The 18407-nt window shown below is 45.4% G+C and overlaps 1 protein-coding gene across 4 annotated transcripts in view; it reads left to right on the top strand.

Moving 5' to 3' along the window:
- Positions 1 to 18407, top strand: part of CCDC30 (coiled-coil domain containing 30) — a 78703-nt gene that overhangs the window by 41541 nt on the left and 18755 nt on the right. For all 4 annotated transcript variants that reach the window (XM_044278387.1, XM_044278389.1, XM_044278388.1 and 1 more), the window contains 3 exons: positions 2300 to 2419; positions 14764 to 14892; positions 16765 to 16901. In XM_044278387.1, the coding sequence (XP_044134322.1) occupies positions 2300 to 2419; positions 14764 to 14892; positions 16765 to 16901 (386 nt within the window). The remainder of the gene's footprint in view (positions 1 to 2299; positions 2420 to 14763; positions 14893 to 16764; positions 16902 to 18407) is intronic.

Genomic DNA, 18407 nt, shown 5'->3' with positions numbered 1-18407 from the left:
AGTGTTTCACATGGGTACACTTTCACTTTATGATAGGTGGGGGACGACCTGTGGGACCTCCACCAATCCTGACAGTCAAGTGGGGGCAGCACTATTCAAGTGAGTGGGTCGGGTGGCCGGGTGCTGCTGTGCAGGGAGACACCGTGAAAGGGAGGCGGTGGGAGCCCCACAGTTCATGACTCCCCCAATGCGCGTACAGGGATGGCATATTCTAGCCATTTATCATCACTTTATAAGATAGGTAAAAATAAGTAAAACCCTTTAATAATTTTTCTTGCCCATCGACACTTCTGGCCATTGTGACCAAGAAGCAACCCTGAGATATGCTGTATTAGGGCATATGGACATCCTAGATCAGTGATGGCGAACCTTTTACAGATCGAGTGCCCAAACTGCAACCCAAAACCCACTTATTTATCGCAAAGTGCCAACACAGCAATTTAACCTGAGCACTACAGTGCAATATAGTATATCTTCCATGTACTTTACCTATAATAGTCCGCCTACATTCAGTGCACTGCCTGTGCTGTTCATAGTGCGCCCTGCGCTGATGAATGGCAAGAAAAGTCTAAGGCATATTGATACAACTTAGACTTTTTCCAGTCCGCGGGTGCCCACGGAGAGGGCTCTGAGTGCCACCTCTGGCACCTGTGTCCTAGGTTCGCCACCACTGCTCTAGAGGGTTTCGATATGATTCAGAACAGAGTGCGGCCCTGTAAGAGCACCTCAGTCGGTCACATTGCTGTATTACTATGCAAACTAATAAAAAATGTAATCTTATACCCAAAATGAAGGCATTTACGTGCTCAGAGCCTAATTGCCCCATAGATTTTAGTATATTGCTGCAACACTATGTGAAATAAATAATGTACAGGCCTTTAAAGGGAGGGCTACTTTTACACCTGCATTCGGTGCGGATCAGTCTTGTATCTGCACAGACGGATCCGAACGAATAATGCAAACGCTGGTATCCGTTCAGAACGGATTCGTTTGCATTATTCATTTAAAAAAAAGTCTAAGTCAAAACGGATCCGTCCTGACTTACATTGAAAGTCAATAGGGGACGGATCCGTTTTTAATTGCACCATATTGTCAGTGAAAAACGGATCCGTCCCCATTGACTTACATTGTAAGTCAGGACGGATCCGTTTGGCTCCTCATCGTCAGACGGACACCAAAATGCTGCAAGCTGCATTTTAGTGACCGTCTAAAAAACGCTACGGAGACCAAACACAGCCAAACTGATGCATTCTGAACAGATCCTTATCCATTAAGAATGCATTGGGGCTGAACTGATCCGTTTTGGGCCGCTTGTGAGATCCCTGAAACAGATCTCGCAAGCGGACCCAGAAACACCAGCGTTAAAGTAGCCCAACCTGTCACCTCCAAAAACCATCTGAAGCCGCCAGCAGTACCTGAGAGTAGTGAGCAGCGTGTTTCTCATGATTGTTTTGTTCCTGAAGGCAGATGCGGCAAAAGCTCAGAAAACGTTATTTTATTCCCTGCCCGGCGCGCTTCTCTAGACATGCTCGAAGTCACGGATGCAGGGGCCTCCTTGCTCCAAGTCACGGTAACGGCGCCCCCTTCTCTGCCCCTTCGCTGTGACTGACAGCGCTTATGCAGAGAGTTCGGCTGCCTTTGCCGAACAGCCGCTGTCAGTCACAGCGAAGGGGCAGGGAGCGCGGTTACCGTGACTTGAAGCAAGGAGGCCGCTGCCCCCTTGACTTCAGACATGTCTAGAAAAGCGCGCCGGGCAGGGGATAAAGGTACGTTTTCAGAGTGTTTGCCGCATCTGCCTTCAGGAGCAAAACAATCGTCAGAAACACGCTGCTGGCTACTCTCAGGCACTGCTGGCGGCTTCAGATGGATTTTGGAGGTGACAGGTTCCCTTTAAAAATGCAGGCTATGCTGTGTAAGCACACAGATCCACTAACACATCCACCAGATGGCGCTGTGTGCTGCCACTGATCCCGGCCCATAGGAAGCTGATGGAGAAGAAGTGCCCATTGTTGTCTGATGGTGGGGGACCCGGGACTGGAATGCAGTTGCCTGGAGACCACAAACACTAAAGTGCCATGAAACTTGTGACATTCTGTTTACGGCAGCAACAGGGACACTTCCTCTCACGGCACAGCCCTGTCACCTGTCCACCATTAACTCTTTATTTCCGACTGTAAATTGACGTTAAACATGCCGTCCTATTCTCTACTTCATGGTAAGTTTCAAGATGTTTAGAACTAAATTTTCCATTATTTGAATCAAAGTTTTATATTAATGATCTATTCTTTTGGTTCAGTAGATTATGAATTTGGAAGCTGAGCTGACCGAGATGGCGGAGCAGCGGGAAATCAAGGAAGAGATGCTCGCTTCAGCCCAAAAGGAGAGCGCGGACCTAAAAAAGATGTCCAATTTACAACAGGTCAGCGATTGCGTAGTCACACAGTGCCTTCTATGAAGTGGGCCCTATTGGGGACGGGGCTGTTATGACTGATGACAGTCTCTGTACACCGCTGCAGAACATGCTGGCGCTATATAAAAATAGGTAATTTTTAGGAACGCTCCTTCCCTATAACTGCCCTGATTTTCAGCCCATGTAAAGGGGCCTATAAGATCCTTTTACACAGACAGCTTGTTTGCGCTGATAAGAAAAATGCTGTGCTTTGATTAGCACTCAATTTGCCCTCTATATAAGATTAGATAGACTGATAATCCAGAATACTTGGTAATCTGGAACCTACAAGTGTGTGTGTATATTCATGCTATAATTATATGTACAGTCAGGTCCATAAATATTGGGACATCAACACAATTCTAACATATTTGGCTCTATACACCACCACAATGGATTTGAAATGAAACAAATAAGATGTGCTTTAACTGCAGACTGTCAGCTTTAATTTGAGGGTATTTACATCCAAATCAGGTGAACGGTGTAGAAATTACAACAGTTTGCATATGTGCCTCCCACTTGTTAAGGGACCAAAAGTAATGGGACAGAATAATAATCATAAATCAAACTTTCACTTTTTAATACTTGGTTGCAAATCCTTTGCAGTCAATTACAGCCTGAAGACTGGAACGCATAGACATCACCAGACGCTGGCTTCATCCCTGGTGATGCTCTGCCAGGCCTCTACTGCAACTGTCTTCAGTTCCTGGTTGTTCTTGGGGCACTTTCCCTTCAGTTTTGTCTTCAGCAAGTGAAATGCATGCTCATTCGGATTCAGGTCAGGTGATTGATTTGGCCATTGCAAAACATTCCACTTCTTTCCCTTAAAAAACTCTTTGGTTGCTTTTGCAGTATGCTTTTGGTCATTGTCCATCTGCACTGTGAAGTGCCGTCCAATGAGTTCTGAAGCATTTGGCTGAATGTGAGCAGATAATATTGCCAGAAACACTTCAGTATTCATCCTGCTGCTTTTGTCAGCAGTCACATCATCAATAAATACAAGAGAACCAGTTCTATTGGCAGCCATACATGCCCACGCCATGACACTACCACCACCATGCTTCACTGATGAGGTGGTATGCTTAGGATCATGAGCAGTTCCTTTCCTTCTCCATACTCTTCTCTTCCCATCACTCTGGTACAAGTTGATCTTGGTCTCATCTGTCCATAGGATGATGTTCCAGAACTGTGAAGGCTTTTTTAGATGTCGTTTGGCTAACTCTAATCTGATAAAGATTGGTTATACCAGCGCACAACGTAGTGTGTGGCGGTATATAATCACACCCAAAATTAATTGAATTATATATGTGAATAGGGATTATTAAAATATAACGTTTACTAAGTCCTTTAAAATTACATTAAGATGGGTGAAAAAACAATGATTATTACAACGATAATTATACAGAACTGCCGCAGACAAACAAGATTTACAAATACCTCTACGGATATGTCTCACGTTGAGATAATAAAAAAAATGGTTTGATCTTACCACATCTAGTGGATGCCTCAGCCTGCGGTCGGTGGTTCAGGTGTTCGGTGGTTACCTGAATCTGTGTGACCTGGGTGCTGATGTCTTAGGCAGTGTGAATACTCCTGTATCACCCTATTGTGTCTTTCCTACCTACAAAATGGGCTGGGAGCTAAGTACACACCTGCCTGGCACACATGGAGCACCCGCCCCGACAGGGGCGACCCCATACCGAACCTGACCCTTGGTAGGGGCCTAATCCTATTAATACCCTAATTGCGCAGCCCTACACGCCATGTTTCGGTCTCAATGTTCAGACCTCATCAGGGGACTTCAACGATGTTTTCAAGGGTAACTGGAAACAAATTACAAAAATGTACTAATTATAGATCACTAAATACTCTGAGTAATCACTGTAAATAAGTATATTAAAAACTCAGATTACTCTACGGCATGCCTTTCAGAAACAGGCTAGCTCTATATCATTGAAATGTACTACGGTCCCATTGTTTCAGCAACTTCTTACTAACAGTTCCTCGTGCGGTTTAATATCATCTACCTACAGGAACTTATATGTGAAGTCAATTAAACAAGAGGTTTTGGCAGTTAAATCTAAATGGGAAAGCGAGGTTGGGCCGATTTCAGAAGAGCAGTGGAAGATGGTCCTAGCACTCACCCCACAACTGTCAGTTTGTGAGGGGCAGCGCATGTCCCAGTTGTTTTTATTACACCCGGTGTAAAGAACGCCAGATTTTCTATGTCGGATAGGTGTTCGGGGGGATGCGGATTGTCCTAGATGTGGCTTGAGCCCTGCTACTTTAATGCACATGTTCTGGGATTGTGCAGAGCTCCGGAATTTCTGGTCCTCAGTTCTGGCCTTAATAAAAGACGCATTTAATATCACGGTTCCGCCTGGTCTGAGAACATGTATAGTAGGAATATTAGACATCAAAAATCGCCATCACCGTTTGGGAGTGCAGCGTCTGTTATTCCAGGCTAGGAAATTGATAGCCAGATTCTGGCTTAGACCTCAACCACCGTCTAGGGGAGAATTCCTTAGTAGGATGTCAGATATAATACAACTAGAAAAAGGTGTATATGTTAAAAGGCAATGGGTAACGAAATTTACCAAAATATGGGATAAGTGGGAGAAATTTCGGATACAGTGTCCGGATTAGCCTCTCATCTTAGTTGAAATATGAGAAGGTAGAGGCACAGTCCCTGATTTCTTTTGTTCTTCAGCATTAATCAGCTATAGACGTATGATGTATGAAAGTGTTCAGCATTACACAGGAGGGGTGTCAAGAAGAATATTAAACAGATAGGAGAAGTACACCAAAGGCTATGATTAAGATACATTAATAAAATAGCTGATGTTGGAGTTCGGATCTGTTCCATCGCTCGGGTAAGGGGGGGGGGGGGGGACTGGGGTATAGTTGGGCAGGGAGGGTTGATCTTTTGTTCATTAATTACAATGGATGGAAAGGTGGTTTGTACATGGTATACTGTGTAACTAGATTACTTGATCTTAGTTGCATCTCATGATATGCCTGTTGCCATATTACATACTCATGGAAGTGACTCTTTGCCGATCATGTAATACTATGATACTATTATTATCAACTGATGCATGTATAATGTGCAGGCCAAATTTCTTTCTTTGTATTTTTGTAATTTTCAAAAAATTCCAAATAAAAATTATCCGATTTAAAAAAACTCAGATTACTTACTGAAAGAAGAAGGTATTGTTTAGCCTCGTACTTCCACTCTGGATATTCAATGGGTCATATCCACACCATAGCATGGGAAGTGTCCCATGTAAGTTGTCTGTCTCACCCAAAGTGGTCATCTGGGTGAGCAATTGTTGGTTGCTATCCACCACTTTAAATACCCCACCTCCCGGTACACGTACGCCCCCCGATTACCTCTCACCTGTCCGTAACAACCATGGTATCTGGAATAGTGTGTGGAACGCACGCCGCTCGCGTGCGTTCCACCGGACCGGAAACTGGCGTCACATGGTGCGGGCTCACCGGAAGTGAGGTCAGGGCATGCGTCTGAGCGTCGCCAGTTGCTGGGCAACTGCCCAGCTCGCTTCTACAATGCCCTTATGCTGCATTTGATGTCCTGCCTGCTGTTTTAATAGTGCTCAATCGCAAGTATAAATGAAAGTAGGATATTAATCTGGCTGGATAATCGAGCCTAGGCCTCAATCCCGATATAATCACGCCGACAGAAAGAATGAATTATGTTTTATGTTTATGCTAATAAACCTATTAGAAATGACAAAACCTACCATTCGCTACATGTGCGCACGGAAAAAGCCTTCAGTGCAAGTGGTATGTTACTATATCATAGCAGCACTGCAGTCATATGAAGCAACTATAATTTTCTTGTTCGTTTAGACCAAAGGGGTGGACAGTTTTCAAATAGAAGATCCATTTTGCTTCACATTGTAGGATCCTCCTGTCCACATCCCCCCGTCTAATCCCTGACTTGATTCTTTCGATTCCTGTAAAGGAAAGGCAGTCGGGTTTGCCATCATGTTCACTATTTACATGTCGTGACACAGGTGTATCTCTCCGATTTCTAACGTCACCAACATGCTCTCCTATCCTCCTCCTCAGTTCTCTGGTTGTCTTACCGATATATTCTACTCCACAGGTACATGTGATTTTGTAGATTACACCCATGCTCCTACAATTGATGAAATCTTGTATTGTGTAACTTTTGCCTGTATTGTTACTTCTGAATACTTTTGTCTTGGTCATAAAGGGGCACGCCACGCAGCCTCCACATTTAAAATTACCAAAGACGCCTCTTTCAAGCCAAGTTTTCTTTTGGACCACTGGTGTATAGTGGCTGTGCACCATCAAATCACGGATACTTCTGCCACGCCTATAGGTAATGCTGGGGTGCTCCTTTATGACCTTACAAATGTCTTCGTCCATACGTAGGACGTGCCAGTGTTTAGAGATGATTTCTCCAATAGCAGAGGAACAACCATTGTAAGTACTTATGAGGCGGATTTCCCGGTTTTCATTACCGCCAGTGGGCGGGGGGGGGGTCTCCGTCCGGGGGGTGAGTAGTGACGCTCTGTCCCTATTAAGTGCCATTTGATATGCTGATGTTAATACACCAGTCGGGTAACCCCGATCCACGAAACAAGTTTTTAGGTTTGCAGCTTGTTTAATGAATTCAGAGCGTCTGGAGCAATTCCTCCTTAATCGCAGGTATTGGCCCCGCGGTATTCCCTTCCTGAGGGGGTAGGGGTGGCTACTTTCCCACCTCAGGAGGGAATTAGTGGAGGTTGGTTTACGATAGATGGAAGTCTCCAGACGACCACTTTGGTCAATCCCGACAACAATATCAAGGAATGGGAGTTTAGATTGATGACATTCTGATGTAGAATGGAGGCCTATCTCGTTTTTATTGAGTTCTTGGACCCACTTAGAGAAGCACTCCAGACTCCCTTTCCATATGACAAACACGTCATCAATGAAACGTGCCCATTTTAAGACACTCTGGAAGTCCATCATAGATTCATCCCTGAATACTATGGTATTCTCCCACCAGCCCAGGAACAAGTTTGCGTACGATGGCACACAGGGACTGCCCATCGCGGTGCCCCTGAGCTGGTGGTAGAATCGTCCATTGAAGAGGAAGTAATTCCTCTTCAATGAGAACTCCAATAGTTCAAGTACAAAGGTGTTATGGGCTTGAAAGTGTCTACCCCTTGTTGATAGAAAATATGATGTTGCATATAGACCCCACTCGTGTGGGATGGATGAGTATAGTTCTTCCACATCCACACTTCCCAATATGCAGCCCTCCTCTAAGTGGATTCCCTCCAGTTGTCTAAGTAGGTCACCGGTATCTTTAACATGGGAGGACAGGGAGAGAACGAAAGGTGCCAAGATTTTGTCTATATAGACTCCCAGGTTTTGGCTAAGGCTATCGACGCCTGATACTATAGGTCGTCCTTTTAAAGGCTCATAGCCTTTATGCACCTTTGGGAGGCTATAGAACGTCGCAATCTGAGGACATTGTGGAAAGAGAAAGTCGAATTCTTCTTGATTAATTAATTTAGCGAATTTGGCTCTTTCTAAAATACATTTAAGTTCTTTTTTATAGGCCACAGTCGGGTCGCCAGGAAGAATTTCATAACAATCACGAGGGGCCAATAGACTCTCACATATTGCTTCATATTTACTTGTACTCAAGACAACTGTGTTGCCACCTTTGTCCGATGGTTTTATAACGATATTTTTAGATAGATCATCCAGTGCACGTAGTTCGTCTGGAGTACAATTTTGTGGTACCGGGAGGTGGGGTATTTAAAGTGGTGGATAGCAACCAACAATTGCTCACCCAGATGACCACTTTGGGTGAGACAGACAACTTACATGGGACACTTCCCATGCTATGGTGTGGATATGACCCATTGAATTTCCAGAGTGGAAGTACGAGGCTAAACAATACCTTCTTCTTTCAGTAAGTAATCTGCGTTTTTAATATACTTATTTACAGTGATTACTCAGAGTATTTAGTGATCTATAATTAGTACATTTTTGTAATTTGTTTCCAGTTACCCTTGAAAACATCGTTGAAGTCCCCTGATGAGGTCTGAACATTGAGACCGAAACATGGTGTGTAGGGCTGCGCAATTAGGGTATTATCAGGATTAGGCCCCTACCAAGGGTCAGGTTCGGTATGGGGTCGCCCCTGTCGGGGCGGGTGCTCCATGTGTGCTAGGCAGGTGTGTACTTAGCTCCCAGCCCACTGTGTAGGTAGGAAAGACACAATAGGGTGATACAGGAGTATTCACACTGCCTAAGGCCTCTTTCACACTTGCGTTGTCCGGATCCGGCGTGTACTCCACTTGCCGGAATTACACGCCGGATCCGGAAAAACGCAAGTGTACTGAAAGCATTTGAAGACGGATCCGTCTTCAAAATGCTTTCAGTGTTACTATGGCACCCAGGACGCTATTAAAGTCCTGGTTGCCATAGTAGGAGCGGGGGAGCGGTATACTTACAGTCCGCGCGGCTCCCGGGGCGCTCCAGAGTGACGTCAGAGCGCCCCATGCGCATGGATGACGTGTCCATGTGATCACGTGATCCATGCGCTTGGGGCGCCCTGACGTCACTCTGGAGCGCCCCGGGAGCCGCACGGACGGTAAGTATGCTGCTCCCCGCTCCCCACTGCACTTTACCATGGCTGCCAGGACTTTAGCGTCCCGGCAGCCATGGTAACCATTGAGAAAAAGCTAAACGTCGCATCCGGCTATGCGCCGAAACGACGTTTAGCTTAAGGCCGGATCCGGATCAATGCCTTTCAATGGGCATTCATTCCGGATCCGGCCTTGCGGCAAGTGTTCCGGATTTTTGGCCGGAGCAAAAAGCGCAGCATGCTGCGCTATTTGCTGCGGCCAAAAAACGTTCCGTTCCGGAACGGAAGACATCCTGATGCATCCTGAAGGACGGACTGTCCATTCAGAATGCATTAGGAAAATCCTGATCAGTATTCTTCCGGCATAGAGCCCCGACGACGGAACTCTATGCCGGAAGACTATAACGCAAGTGTGAAAGAGCCCTAAGACATCAGCACCCAGGTCACACAGATTCAGGTAACCACCGAACACCTGAACCACCAACCGCAGGCTGAGGCATCCACTAGATGTGGTAAGATCAAACCATTTTTTTTATTATCTCAACGTGAGACATATCCGTAGAGGTATTTGTAAATCTTGTTTGTCTGCGGCAGTTCTGTATAATTATCGTTGTAATAATCGTTGTTTTTTCACCCATTTGTAATTTTAAAGGACTTAGTAAACGTTATATTTTAATAATCCCTATTCACATATATAATTCAGTCAAACTCTAATCTGGCCTTCCTATTTTTGAGGTTCACCAATGGTTTACATCTTGTGGTGAACCCTCTGTATTCACTCTGGTGAAGTCTTCTCTTGATTGTTCACTTTGACACACATACACCTACCTCCTGGAGAGTGTTCTTGATCTGGCCAACTGTTGTGAAGGGTATTTTCTTCACCAGGGAAAGAATTCTTCGGTCATCCACCACAGTTGTTTTCCATGGTCTTCCGGGTCTTTTGGTGTTGCTAAGCTCACCGGTGCGTTCCTTCTATTTAAGAATGTTCCAAACAGTTGTTTTGGCCACACCTAATGTTTTTGCTATCTCTCTGATGGGTTTGCTTTGTTTTTTCAGCCTAATGACGGCTTGCTTCACTGATAGTGACAGCTCTTTGGATCTCATCTTGAGAGTTGACAGCAACAGATTCCAAATGCAAATAGCACACTTGAAATGAACTCTGGACCTTTTATCTGCTCATTGTAATTGGGATAATGAGGGAATAACACACACCTGGCCATGGAACAGCTGAGAAGCCAATTGTCCCATTAGTTTTGGTCCCTTAACAAGTGGGAGGCACATATGCAAACTGTTGTAATTCCTACACCGTTCACCTGATTTGGATGTAAATACCCTCAAATTAAAGCTGACAGTCTGCAGTTAAAGCACATCTTGTTTGTTTCATTTCAAATCCATTGTGGTGGTGTATAGAGCCCAAAATGTTAGAATTGTGTCAGTGTCCCAATATTTATGGACCTGACTGTATATTGTAAGACACTGGTAGTCTGTCACTTCAGTGCCTGTGGAACCATTGTGACAACCAAGAGATTTGACTTTGGGCTACTCCTAAGGGCGTTACCCTGGCAGTCCCCTGGTTTTCACCCTTTAACCCCTGTACAGGCATCAGACTTCGCTGCAGAGGAACCACCAGACTGCTACCTTCTGGAGTAGTCTCTGTATGATTGATAGCTGACCTACGGGGGTCAAAGACCCTGGGGAAGAACACTGAGGGGGTCAGGCCAAATTCTAGTCAGGGACGAATCAAGGTCAGGACAGGTAGAGTTAGTGATATAAGTCCAGCAGGAATTATAACAAAAGATATTAGTAGGGTAATCCTAACATAATACAACTAGTCCAGCAATGATACCCTATTATACAAAAGGATAACTAAAATTTAATGAGAAGGAAACGACTAACCTATATAATTACCCAGGTGGGCCCACAAACGGCTGGGTGAGCTAAATAAGGGGTGGGGGAAGGTGTCCCTAAAACTACTGCCCTGCTCTACACCTCTGCCCAGGGACGTCCCCTAGTGGTGGGGACTCCCTGTCCTCGAGCCTAGCCTCACCTCCTGTCTAACCCTGGAATGGTGACAGGTGGCGAATAACTAGTATCAGAGTGGCCCACCAATGGATAACTAACAAATGCAAAAAAGAAGGAAAAAGGTGCCCACTGTATACGGCCCTCGTGACAATTTACCAGGAGGTACAGGGTACACCAAGTATATTAAAATTCACACGCGGACAGACAAACGCATACTGACATGATAGTTAATGATAATACACCATGTATCGTGTCAGTATGCGTTTGGCTCTCCGCGTGTGAATTTTAATATACTTGGTGTACCCTGTACCTCCTGGTAAATTGTCACGAGGGCCGTATACAGTGGGCACCTTTTTCCTTCTTTTTTGCATTTGTTAGTTATCCATTGGTGGGCCACTCTGATACTAGTTATTCGCCACCTGTCACCATTCCAGGGTTAGACAGGAGGTGAGGCTAGGCTCGAGGACAGGGAGTCCCCACCACTAGGGGACGTCTCTGGGCAGAGGTGTAGAGCAGAGGTGTAGAGCAGGGCAGTAGTTTTAGGGACACCTTCCCCCACCCCTTATTTAGCTCACCCAGCCGTTTGTGGGCCCACCTGGGTAATTATATAGGTTAGTCGTTTCCTTCTCATTAAATTTTAGTTATCCTTTTGTATAATAGGGTATCATTGCTGGACTAGTTGTTTCAGGTAGAGTTAGTGCAGCACGGTAAACGGTCTGAGGTCAGGGCAGGCAATGAAGGGTCAGTACGGAGGACAGGCACAGGTCAGGCAGCGGAGGGTCACAATCCAGGAAACAGGTGGGAAATCTGTATATGGGCAGACAACAGGAACGGCACACCTACACAGGATACTAGCAAGCTAGGGAACCTATTGCTCAGGCACCCTCCCACAGGGGAAGACTCCTTAAGCCCCCCAATAAGGTAGCCAGTCATAAGGTGTAGCAGACTAGGAGAGCTGGCCCTTTGAGAGCCAGAGGAGGTGGGGGAGGCCCCGCTGGCAAGCAGGTCGCAGCCTCGATGGAGGAACAGAGCAACTCTGGTGGCAATGCCCACCGGGAAAGGGAGAGCAGCAGGCATGTCTGCCCCACACAAGACTGGTGAGTCACTGGGATTTTTTTGTACAGGCTGTGGGGCTACGTATCCTGATCTATGTAGATATCAGTTGGCTTTTTTGTTGTATATCCTATTCGGAAAAAGTTATAAGAATTGTAGTTTAACAAAATCATCCTGATTTTTGCCACTTTTTAGACAGATTCTAGGCGCACACAATCTGGCCCATAAATACAAAATACCAAATTCGGACCGTGTGAAAGTGGCCTTTACTGACATTTAGTTCTTGTGTTGTTCTGTCCTCCTTTCTGAATCATTTGCCTTGAACCAGACTGCTCCTCAGCAGACGTGAGAAATACAAGGTTGTAACGTATTTGACAAATCCCGACAGCTCGCTTGGCTCATAAACCCTTTTTGTGGGTGCCAACCTTTACCACCCAAGTGGATTTAATTACCCCTGATGAAGAGTGTGATAACACGAAGTAACCTTTATTACCACGCCTAGTTAGATATTCTGTGTCAGTAACATTGGAGGACATGTGCGGGGCAGGATCAGACACGATTGCAGTTATCTGCGTACGCTGGTACTTGTGTGCTGTACTATGCCCTGTAACAGCCGGGAATGCTGGGTTACAGAATATGGATTTTATGCTGGCGGAGGAAGGTTCATGGTCGGTTAGGTGCTGTCCGTGGTCATGTTGTCAGAATGGTGATCAATGAATCATTGCCGGTAAGTCCCGATGCCGATGGTGGTATGCACTGCACAAATCTGCCACTAGAGGTCACATCAGCTTTGCTGCTCTTTTACTGTGTAGATTCTTATGATATTTTGCATGAAGTACATAATAAAAAATTTAAAATATACTGTTTATTTTTTCCAGCCTGTTGGCTGTGTACTCTTTTGTGACCGTTACAAGCCCAATGTTAAAGATCTATTCCTGCAGGCCACAGAGATGGCGGGTATGGATGCAGCATTGAGTCCTTTGGTTATCATCTGTGTTAAAGATGGTCTAGCCCAGGGATGGCCAACCTGAGGCTCTCCAGCTGTTACAAAACTACAACTCCCATCATGCCCGGACAGTCTACAGCTATCAGCCTACAGCAGGGCATGGTGGGAGTTGTAGTTTTACAACAGCTGGAGGGCCGCAGGTTGGCCATGCCTGGTGTAGCCACTTACAATCTGTTTAATGTGTCCTCCCCCAATGCCAAGCACACCAGTGCGCCATCAAACGCTCCACTATGTAGGAGGAATCTACTGCGAGTTACGTCAGGAATTGGTCGCTGCTCGCTCTGCTCTCTTTCTTTAAAGCGGTTCTCAGCTTTGGACAATTCATATTTGTGGATATTCACACAGCTGTATCCATTTTGCAGTCCACAAAACACTGATACAAGCCGCATATGTTCTGCATACGGTGGATCAGCACGCACCGACCTTTAAAAAATGACTAATTTTGTCTGTAAAATGAACAACAATAGGACATGTTCCATTTTTTGTCAGGCAGGACATACGGACGCGAACAGCACACAGTGAGCTGTCTGCATCTTTTGCGACAATTTGCGGTCCGCAGCACGGGCCCAACCAGTACATGGGCGTGTGCATGAGCCCTAAGTGTTCAGTTACCCTGAAGCTCCACCACAGGAGAAATTAAAGGGGTGGTCCAGCTTAGGAGCGACAAGCGTAATGGTCGGAACCTGTGCCCAATTGAAAAAAAAACACACTCCCCTGTCTACAGTCCCACCATTCCAGCACCACTGCCCCATTCTTGACAGCTTCTGATCCCCACCAGACTAGAGGCCAATCACTGGAACAGCACGTCACTAGCAGTCACGTCTGTTAGAACACCGCGTCAGTCGCAGTGACCTGCCTTTCTAGCACGTGGCCGCTGAAGCCAGTAATTGGCCTCAGCGGTCATGGGCGCAAGCCACGTCCAGGCATCTGGAGTGGCTAGGTAGGTCATCTGCATGGGAATGGTGGGGCTGTAGACAGGTGAGTGTTTTTTTTTTTTTTAGGTTGGCACAGGTTGGGGTTTTCAGCCCGTGTACCAACAACCCCTTTAAGCATCACATATTCAATCAGTGGGATGTCTGTGTAGTGAGTAAGAAATGCTCTTTGTAGCTGCTCTCCACCCTGGCCAAGATATGAGGATCCTGAACATATAGGGTATAAACTTAGAATTCTGTAACAGGGTATATAATAATGGCTTTTCTAAACTGGACAACCCCTTTAACTACTTCAGCCTGTGTGCGCATATCTGACCGCCTCTCAGTGGACCAGCTGTTGTGAGATCCCATTCTCCTCATAGGTGGGGGTCCCAGAGTTGACGCCTGCATTTACCATGCCCAGATAGCACATATTGTACATGGCACAAATACCCCTCTAAATTATTTGTGCCGCATCCACTGTGATCCCTGGGGCTGCATGTAGTTATTAGATATGCAGTTTTCCATCTTGTATGATTAGGTCAGTTTTCCCAAACTAGATTTTGAAGTCATGAATAAAACATCATAATTGGCTTGTGTGAAATCAAACTAAATTGTAGACATAAGTCAGGACCCAGACCCGGTGCGCTCATGGCATCATTTTCTAATTATCTTTTATTAGGAGCTGGAGACTCTGAAAACGAAGCTGAAGGAAGTGAACAAGAACTTGAAGAGCAAAGAACAAGAAAACTACAATTTACGTGTGAAAAATGAGCAACTGGAGAGAGAAGCACATCTGCAAGACAGTAAGGTGATTGTCCATGTGATTCCTGTGGCACTCTGATCGCATGGGGACTGTCACTGTTCCCCCTTGTGGTCATCAGCAGGACCACGACTATAACAAACAGCTGGGCAGCTGCCAGGACTGAGGTACCACTGACCCTGGTCGTTTTTAACTCCTCAGATGTCTCTTTCTAGGGATCGACCGATATTGATTTTTTAGAGCCGATACTGATAATTTATACCGATATTTTATATCTTATAATATATATTATATTAGTTGGTAGTCACTGAGGTGGTGGAAATTAGCATTTGGCACTAGTATATTATAAATGTAAATTATAAATGAATAAAGCCCTTAGTTGGTAGTCAATTTATAATTTACATTTATAATATACTAGTGCCAAATGCCAATCCCCCCCCCCCTCCTCACTGACTTTATTAACCCCTATTAGACCTCAGATCAGCCCTTTATTAACCCCTATCAGACCTCATATGAATTTAAAAAAAAAAACTCCTCACCTCTCCTGCACTGCGGCTCCTCTTCATCTCTGGGTCCGGCGTCTCACTCCACTATCTTCTCCGGCCCGCGCTGCACTGTCACCTGACAGCGTGCAGCCTCAGGTGATAGTGCGCGCACTACATCCTGACGCTGTACGGGGTCAGAACAGTGCAGCACAGGCCCCATCAAAGACGACCAGGGAGGGTGAGTATCGGAAGCGCTTGCTGTGCTTCTTCCCCGCTCCCGGCACCCGATGCATACTAGTGCGCGCTTCCATAATGGAAGCGCTCACTAGTATTCGCTTTATACGCATTATCGGCATATCAGCAAGGTTAGATGCCGATACCAATAATGTACAAAATCCTGAATATCGGCTGATAATATCGGTACTTCCGATAATCGGTCGATCCCTATCCCTTTCAATAACCGTTAACATTACGTTTAGCTATAAAATATACAAAAACTACACATTTTTAGTATCTTCGCATTCGTAACGACCCGCAGAATAAACTTGATTTTTATCGACTAGTGAATATAAAATGCAAAAGACAATGCTGGAAAAATGAACAAAAGCTAATGAATTAAAGAGGTTTTCTATCTGATCGGTGCGGGTTCGACACCCAGGACCCCCACCGATCAGATGTTTGAGAAGGCATTGGTGCTTGCAGTAGTGCCACAGCCTTCTCTTAGCTTACCAAGCACAGAGCCGTCCATTTTGATAGCGGCTGTGCTTGGTATCGCAGCTCAGCCCGATTCACTTCTGTGGAGCGAAACTGTATCTAGGCTACGTGACCAATGAACGTGACATCACATGGCCTAGGGAAAGCTGCTCGCAGTAGCACCATAGCCTTCTCAAACAGCTGATTAGTGGGGTACCCGGGTATCAGACCATCACCCATCAGGAGGATAGGTTATCAGTAAAAATATCTTGGAAAACCATATTATCTGTATTTGAGAAGCTCTCCAAATGCGACAAGGAAAAAGATTGCTGGGATCTTGAAGGTGTATCCCCATCTCAACATTTATCCCATATCCACTGGATATGTAGCAAAGAAATTCCAGCGGGCGCTGATTCTTCAATTCATGTATCCTTTATTTCATCTTGGTAACAATGGACGCGTTTCGGACGGTCCAGCCTTCGTGAGCTGACGATCCGCACCAGCTCAGGAGATAAATATTTAGTATCGGTTATTTGAGGCACATCCATAACAAGTCCCCGGGGTGTCCTCATGTGCCAGATCTTTTAAAGGTTCTGCTCAGCTGTTCCCTAGTTAGGAAATCAAGGTGACAACCAACGTGGCCACCATATTGTTGTGATCCAGCCTTCCTGGATTCCTGAACCACATGCTGGTTATTTTATCGGTCAGCACTGATTGTATGTCTCTTATCTATGTCTCTTAGGTATCAGAGCTTCAGGGTCAATGTAAAAAGTTGCAGATGGAGATAAGTGGACAGAAACCCTCAGGAGACGTGAAGCAGACCCACCAGCAGTTACAGGACAAGATAAAGACTTTGGAAAAAGAGAGAGAAACTATGAGGTGATTAATTATACATCAGGAATAATAGCTCGGGTATTCCTACCTTCAGCTCCTGGCCGGGTATCATGGTAGTCAGACAGAAGATGGTTGTCAGCTCTGTGACCGTGATGGGATTGCTTGGAAGTGACATGATTGAAATTCCTGTTGGTTTCAGAAGTTTTCTCCTCGTCCATAATGCTACCTTCCTAATACAGGGAGTGCAGAATTATTAGGCAAATGAGTATTTTGACCACATCATCCTCTTTATGCATGTTGTCTTACTCCAAGCTGTATAGGCTCGAAAGCCTACTATCAATTAAGCATATTAGGTGATGTGCATCTTTGTAATGAGAAGGGGTGTGGTCTAATGACATCAACACCCTATATCAGGTGTGCATAATTATTAGGCAACTTCCTTTCCTTTGGCAAAATGGGTCAAAAGAAGGACTTGACAGGCTCAGAAAAGTCAAAAATAGTGAGATATCTTGCAGAGGGATGCAGCACTCTTAAAATTGCAAAGCTTCTGAAGCGTGATCATCGAACAATCAAGCGTTTCATTCAAAATAGTCAACAGGGTCGCAAGAAGCATGTGGAAAAACCAAGGCGCAAAATAACTGCCCATGAACTGAGAAGAGTCAAGCGTGCAGCTGCCAAGATGCCACTTGCCACAAGTTTGGCCATATTTCAGAGCTGCAACATCACTGGAGTGCCCAAAAGCACAAGGTGTGCAATACTCAGAGACATGGCCATGGTAAGAAAGGCTGAAAGACGACCACCACTGAACAAGACACACAAGCTGAAACGTCAAGACTGGGCCAAGAAATATCTCAAGACTGATTTTTCTAAGGTTTTATTGACTGATGAAATGAGAGTGAGTCTTGATGGGCCAGATGGATGGGCCCGTGGCTGGATTGGTAAAGGGCAGAGAGCTCCAGTCCGACTCAGACACCAGCAAGGTGGACGTGGAGTACTGGTTTGGGCTGGTATCATCAAAGATGAGCTTGTGGGGCCTTTTCGGGTTGAGGATGGAGTCAAGCTCAACTCCCAGTCCTACTGCCAGTTTCTGGAAGACACCTTCTTCAAGCAGTGGTACAGGAAGAAGTCTGCAAGGTAAGAAAAACATGATTTTCATGCAGGACAATGCTCCATCACACGCGTCCAAGTACTCCACAACGTGGCTGGCAAGAAAGGGTATAAAAGAAGAAAATCTAATGACATGGCCTCCTTGTTCACCTGATCTGAACCCCATTGAGAACCTGTGGTCCATCATCAAATGTGAGATTTACAAGGAGGGAAAACAGTACACCTCTCTGAACAGTGTCTGGGAGGCTGTGGTTGCTGCTGCACGCAATGTTGATGGTGAACAGATCAAAACACTGACAGAATCCATGGATGGCAGGCTTTTGAGTGTCCTTGCAAAGAAAGGTGGCTATATTGGTCACTGATTTGTTTTTGTTTTGTTTTTGAATGTCAGAAATGTATATTTGTGAATGTTGAGATGTTATATTGGTTTCACTGGTAAAAATA

The sequence above is a fragment of the Bufo gargarizans genome, chromosome 2 (genome assembly GCF_014858855.1).
Source record: "Bufo gargarizans isolate SCDJY-AF-19 chromosome 2, ASM1485885v1, whole genome shotgun sequence".
In the NCBI taxonomy this organism is placed as follows: domain Eukaryota; kingdom Metazoa; phylum Chordata; class Amphibia; order Anura; family Bufonidae; genus Bufo; species Bufo gargarizans.
This window is presented reverse-complemented; position numbering and strand designations above follow the sequence as displayed.